The sequence below is a fragment of the Galeopterus variegatus genome, unplaced genomic scaffold (genome assembly GCF_000696425.1).
Source record: "Galeopterus variegatus unplaced genomic scaffold, G_variegatus-3.0.2 Scaffold408, whole genome shotgun sequence".
Classification (NCBI taxonomy): domain Eukaryota; kingdom Metazoa; phylum Chordata; class Mammalia; order Dermoptera; family Cynocephalidae; genus Galeopterus; species Galeopterus variegatus.
In genome coordinates this window covers 430281-437450 of record NW_007726519.1, presented here as the reverse complement: position 1 = coordinate 437450, position 7170 = coordinate 430281, and the positions used below count along the sequence as shown (strand labels likewise).

The window sequence follows — 7170 nt, the reverse complement described above, 5'->3', positions numbered from 1 at the left end:
AGGGGTGCGGGGGAGGGGGGAGCTTGAGAGGAGCCACCTGGGAAGCTAGGAGAGTGACCTCGAACACTGCTAATATCTCTTACTAAGTGGAGACCCTGTGGTCGTCAACTGGGCCCCAAGAGTCACGTCTTGCCACAGAGATCCTCCCGTGGCCAGTCCCACCCCACATACCAGATATGTCCCAGCAGATCCTTAGCCCATCAGGTGGTGGCTTCATGGGGATGCCCCATCCCTCTGTCTAGTACTTGAGGTGTGTCCCCACCTTGAGAGCCATTTTTTCTCCCCCACAATCCAAACCCAACCTTTCCAGGTTACTCTTGAAACCCCACAGAGGCTCCCCTGCTCCCCTGCGCACACTTGTTCCTGCAGTTCCATGGCCCTCACTAAGGCCTCCTCAAATGTCTCCTCCATTTCTATAATTGATTGGCCTTTCTCTTGAGCCATTTGTGTATTTCTCCAGCCAGGAAGACAAAAAGTAGCACTGTGCACATTTACAGTGGCTGGGTACTGGTACAAGGGGTTTAGAGCCCCTTGTCAAGGTGATATGTGTTTATTAAGGCCTATCACCTTTTTTCCTAGCCTTATTTCTCTTTTGAAAACCACATTTTTAAAAGCCTGCAAACATTTCCATAGTCAGCAACTTGAAGGGCATAGAACTTTCCTGCTTACCAGGAATCAAGGAGGAATTTTAGAATCCTTTGAGTAAATGAGTGTTAACATCCACTGGAAGTTACTGGAGAATGAGGAACCTAGAACTGTCCACAAAACCAACAGCTTTCCCCACTCCACTGGGAGGACTCAGGGAGGGGACAGCGTCCAGTGCTCAGCCACCGGCGGGAGTGCAGCAAGCACTGCTACAGGGTCACAGAACTGCAGGTCTGGATCTGTGTCCCTGTCAACGACTGCAGAGTAAGTGAGGGGCCCTCGGGCCGTAAATGAGCGGTCTTCGGCACCGCACTATTTCCTTGTTCCCTCTACGATCAGGTGTCAAAAGCCATGCAGGCCTACAGACAAATGGTGTAACTCCGATGAGAGTAGGAAACTTATTCTGCTTTTTTCCAAGTTATAAATGGTTATTATGTGGAATTGTCTACTTTAATCTTTTCTTGAAGTCTAGTTGAACACCTGCTTAACAACTTCCTGCCCACCCACAACTCAAACAGAAACTCAGTGTTCTAAGAATAATGGAGAACCACCTCCACAGCCAGACTTAGGGTCAAAATGTAAGAAGAGATGAAGTAATTTGGGGAATGATTTAAGATTGGATATATTTGGAAGGAAAATTCACAAAAGATAAAATAAATATTTAATTAAGCTTTAGAATTCTAGAACTGTCAACAAGTATAACTGAAAGTATACTACTTCTGAAACCATAAATCCTAAAAACATTTTAAACATTTTAATTTCAGAAAAGAGAAACTGAAAAACCAAAGGTGCAAAACGACTTGTTTCTAAACACCTGTTTTCTCCATTTATCTTACCACCTTCCCATCCCCACCCTGAAAGTTATTAAAAGTAACAAGTTCTTTTACAGAGATTACAGACAGGACATAAAATGGAGTGCTTTTTATGATTTCTTACCTTCACTATGCTGATAGGCTTCCGAGATAAGTGAAAGCTGGCATACAGCAAAAACGTCAGAGAGAAAGTGAAGGCTCTGTACCTGGAACACAGGACAGTGACAGGGAGTGACATCACGCCATAGAAAGTATGTCAAGAATCTGTCATCACTGACTTTTTCAATTTTCTTATGCTGTATATTATTCATTCAGCCCTAAAGCAATTATCAGTACTACTTATAATATCAATACAATATTAGAACATTGAAAACTTTGCCACTTTTGCTTTGTCCAAATTGACATTACTTAAACATTGTAAGAGACAGGAAAAACCAAACTATTTTTCCTACCTCACACACAACACAAAACACTCTGACAACATATGTATAGGGTTTTCTCCTCCCACATACCAAGCAATTCTTCAGCAGACACCAGCTGGTGTCCTCTAACTCAGTTCAATCCTGACACTGTCTACCTGGAGGCAGAGTTAGATCCCACCGGTTAAGGGCTCAGTCCCACAAGACCGCCCCACTTCAGATGACAATCGCATGTCCCAGTTGTGACCTGTGCTTCTGAACAACTGGCTCTAAATCAAGGTTCCCAGGACCCCATTCTCAGGTTCAATTAATTTGCTAGAGTCACTCACTGAACTCAGGAAACACTTTACTTATCTTTACCTGTTTATTATAAAGGACATTACAAAGGATAAGGATGAACAGCCAGGAGGAGAAGACATACAGGGAAAGGTACAGGGAAAAGGTTTCTACACCCACATCACCCTCCAGGCACCCCCATGCAACCCGGAAGATCTACGAACTCAGACCTTTTGGGTTTTTATGGAGGATTCGCTACACAATTGATTACTCACTGGCCATCGATGACCAGCTCCACCTTCAGCCCTCTCCCTCCCAGAGGTTGGGGGATGGGACTGAAAGCTCTAAACCTCTAATCAGTGGTTCATTCCTCTGACAACCAGCCCCCACCTGAGGTTATCCAGGAGCCCCAGCCACCAGTCACCTCATCAGCATACAAAAAGACCCTTGTCACAGGAGATTCCAAGGGTTTTAGGAGCTGTGAGCCAACACCAGAGACCAGATATTGTATCACAAACATTCATCAAAAAACTAATCAATGAGAAGTTTAGGTCTCAGAAGATGTTTACATGTGATTACAAAACAGACAAGAAAGAATGATTACTTAGTTTACAGCAAAATTAACTGCACTTTTCTTGTGCAAGCTGCTATCTTGGGCATTTAAGATCATATTTATTTTTGGCGTTTTAGTTTCTATGCAACTTTTCAGAAGCTCACAAGCAAGGCAGACCTATAAATATTGCACTGACCTCAGTGGGAAGAAGGCAGTGACACTGGTGAGCTCTGAGTGAGGTCAATGACATAAAAACACTGGCGCAAAGCCCTGCTTCTGTCTGGTGACGAGAAAAGCAGCTCAAAAGTTAAGTATGAAATGTGTGGGAGACTGAAAACAGGAGATACTTTAGCAAGAAGATAAAAAGTTCACTCCAGTCTGAAAGTCTAAAACACTCTATAGAAAAATATTTCCTAGGTCAACGAAAAAGTTGGGAGGAAAAAGTATTGGATAAGAGATGAAGCAGAGGGACCCCAACCAGGAGGGCAGCTCTTCTGTGAACTGAGGCCCAGACCACAACCCTGAAGAGCCCATGATGTTTGTGGCCTGGAGAGGCCTGTGACTTCCAATTGTGTGACCAGCTGCCTGAATCAATAGTTGCCTAAGGCAGAGTCATCCTGGACAGAACAATGGAAAGCAGGGTGGCAGCTCCACCTCTACTGGGGGCCCGCTTCCCTGGGGAGACCCACGGGGGACACTGAGGTCACCCTCTCTGGTTGCTCATCTACATTCTTGTAGGAATAACACACAGAGCCCTAGGGGTGCCTGTCTCTCTGGCTGCCAGCAAAAGCAGGGGTCAAATAAACATTTCCAGATTAAAGAAATACAGACCATATTTCAGGTGGGAAAAAACGGTGGTAGCACTATGGAACTCAAACCTACAACCTCTGGAAGAGCTGTGCCTTGGAGAAAGGAAAAAACCAAACCAGCTTGCCAGGTACTCAATAAATACTTGCTGGATGAAAAAAACATATGCCCAAGGCTGTCTTCTTCATCACGGAAATATATACGGGTGGTTTTTCTAGGATTCTTTCTCTCCAAGCCCATGCCAATGGCCAGACAGGAAAAAGTGAAATTCTAAAAAATGAGTGTGTAATTCAGCCCAAAGAACAAAGGCTACACAGGTACACTGGCTTTGTCTCAAAAGCTCAGACATTTGTCATTGTGTTTCTGAAAACCCTCTTTTGGACAGGGAAGGAAAGTCTCTCGATTCTCTGGCTGAAGCTCGGTTATACCACCCCTGCTCCCCTGTACCTCAGGTTGCAGTAGAGGAAGACTCCAGACCCTGGCAACCCCACCGGCTCTCAGTACCCAGATCTGTGGCCCACGGCTGGATTCACTGGCCACATGCATAACCACTGGCTGTAACTGACCAGGGCAAGGGTAGACTATGGACGGCCCCAGTCTGCCCCATTTGGGGGCAGGTTTCTCTTTTCCAGTCTCCATGAGGAGCAAGAACAAAGTTCTCAGACTGAGTTGCCTCTAGCACCTCCCAAATCAGGTTTCAGAGAAGCCGAGCCTCTCCTGTGGGCCCTGATGCTACGCAGGAACCACCAGTTGTAACAGTGGGTCACCAACTGGAGAAGGTGAATTCACAATCACTAGCTAGAGGGACTTTGAGAGAGCCCTGCTCTAGCGGGCTCTGGGTCTGCACTCTCCTGTGCGCTCTCCCGTTGGCAGAGGAGGGCCCCACATGCACTGCATTCCTGGAACATCAAGGCTGTTTGGGGGTCAGGCCCCACCGCCATCTCTGGGCTCCATGCTCCTCCTCTCCCTAGTCGTTCTGCAGGTGGTGCTCAGTGGCTCGGGTGGTCTGTGACAGCCCCTGCCCAGGGATGCCCCCTGAACACCGAGGACCGCACAGGGAGCAGTCCATGCCTCTGAAAATGTCCATTTCAGTTTGGCATGGAATTCAGTTTTGCTGAATCAGCCCCTTTGGGAAGAGCAACTGCCTGCGGGTTAGCTGGGCCCTCTGAGCCGCCTGGCTGCAGGGCGAAGGGCCACTTTACACAGCAGACTGGAGCTTCCTAGAGACTGAAGAGGAAACCCTGCCTTTATTTAGCTGGTATCAGGCCAACTCTACTTCTTCTGTTTCCAAATTTGTCCTTTCTCCCTCATTTTCTTCATCTTCTTTACACAGAATTTGGGTAGAGGAAGGAGCCAGTAGCCGGAGGTTGGGTTTCCCCTTCAGCACGGTCTGGCCGCTGCTCTCACCAGTCACCGTTAAACCACAGCAGCCACACTTGGGCTGGTGGCCCTCTTAGTCCTGGCCACCACAGCAAACAGACATCTTACTCCTGAGGAGTATCCTGGCGTATGGGGTTGAAGTCCCAAACAACATCCTGAAGCCCTTTTCCCATTCTGTAATTCTACAATCATGTTCTTTATCATTTATGAAGCACAGGTTTTGAATGATATTTGTTTCCTTTTATCCTTTTAACACACAATCCTGTGCTGGGTTGAATAGTATCCCCCAAATTCATGTCCACCCAAAACCTCAGAATGTAAACTTATTTGGAAACAGGGTCTTGCAGGTGTAATTAGTTAAGGTGAGGTTGCGTTAAGATGAATTACCTAACCTTTACTAGTCAGTGTCCGCCTCCTTGCTGCAGTTATGTCTAACTGTAGCGCTCTCTGCATCCACCAATACAACAAGAATAGTGCTTGCGTTAACCCCAAGTTTCTAGCAAAAGAGCAAGTCTCAGCAATGACAAAACCGATAAGTGTGCACCTCCAAAGCCTCCTCAGAGGTGTTCTTCAACATCACATGTTCTTAGATGAACAGCAACCTGCTCCAGGGTATGAGGCTCCAGGTGGAATAGCTGTCTCCTTGCTTGGGTTTTATCCCAGTCATATGCAAATAAGGAACAAACAAATGCTTTTGAGAGTTACTGAGCAATATGGTTTAGAAATTAGTCCAAAGACATCCTCAAGTTAAAATAATGAAACCAAACACAGAACTGACGCCATGTCCTCTTCAAAGCATCCTATCAGAAGGCACGTGATGTTGGCGACATTAATGCTGGTCACTGGTTAAGGTGCTGTCTGCCACATTGTCCCACAGGGAAACTACTTTTCCCCCTAAATGAGCAATATGGTTTAGAAATTAGTCCAAAGACATCCTCAAGTTAAAATAATGAAACCAAACCCAGAACTGACGCCATGTCCTCTTCAAAGCATCCTATCAGAAAGCACGTGATGTTGGCGACATTAATGCTGGTCACTGGTTAAGGTGCTGTCTGCCACACTGTCCCACAGGGAAACTACTTTTCCCCCTAAATGATGAACAAGAAATTTGTGGGAATCTACTTTGAAATTATGTAGCTATCCTATTCCTCACACTGTTTCTCCATGTTGTGCGTCCACGGACGCTCCACACCCGCACCAAGCATCCCTCTGACGGCTCTGGGGGTCGTCTGCTAGCTCCAGCATCCCTGATCTACCTAGCAGCAGGCATTCTACTGTAAGGAAGAGCTCTCTTTTTCCTCCACTTATTCATTTATTTTGTTATATCAGTATGGACTCATCAGATTCTTATTGTATTCAATAGGCTATAATCCTATTGATTACAGCTGTAATTACTAGTATCATTTATTTTAAATCTCAAATTATCCTAGATTTGGTCAGCGAGAGTCCCTTCAACTGTAAACACTTCCTTATTTTCTGGCACAGACGTTCCAGGCTCACCTTCTACCTTCCCTGCCCCGGTCCTGGCATCAGCCACGTCTGCAAGCACTTCCGGTTCTTTTCAGTGGGAAGTGGCCTGCACGAACCAAGACCTGGGAGCAAGGTGTGGTCTCTGTGTTGGGTGTTGCTGTGTCCAGGACCTCTTAGTGAGGGCGTGGTTTACACTTGCACACACGTGCACACACACACACTCTGATATGTAATTTCTGCATCTATCTTCACCAGTTCATCCTGAGACCTTTAATTCCCATCCAACACCACACAATTCACTGTAGTTCCCTTCCCCCTTCCCATCAGTGAGAAATCTGTCTCTTCTGTGGGATTTTTGCCAACAGTGCATAATCTGCATATAATCATGAGGAAATAACAGACATACCTACGATGAGGGATGTTCTATAAAATGAATGGCTTGAACCCTTCAAAAATGACAAGGTCACGAAAGGCCAAGGAATGGTTACAGATTAAAGGAGACCAACATACCCAGAGAATAACTAAGCACAATGTATGATCCTGGATTGGATCACGGACAGGGGAAAAAATAGTATAAAAGGTATTACTGGACATTTGAAGTAGTTTTTAATATGGGCTATGGATTAGATAATAGTATTTTATCAGTGTTTCATTTCCTGATTTTGATCTTTATGCTATGGTTATATAAAAGGTCCTGTTCATAGAAAATACATGTTTATTTAGAAATAAAAGGGTCTGATGTTTGCAACTGGTTCAAATGGTTTGCAAAATGATGTTTGTATTTATACATAACTGTATCTACACACAC

At 45.4% G+C, this 7170-nt stretch overlaps 1 protein-coding gene across 1 annotated transcript in view; it reads right to left on the bottom strand.

The window, feature by feature from the left end:
• SLC37A1 (solute carrier family 37 (glucose-6-phosphate transporter), member 1) overlaps positions 1-7170 on the bottom strand; it is a 66196-nt gene that overhangs the window by 55223 nt on the left and 3803 nt on the right. Inside the window, exon 2 of the mRNA XM_008568413.1 lies at positions 1582-1663. Within this exon, the coding sequence (XP_008566635.1) occupies positions 1582-1663 (82 nt within the window). The remainder of the gene's footprint in view (positions 1-1581; positions 1664-7170) is intronic.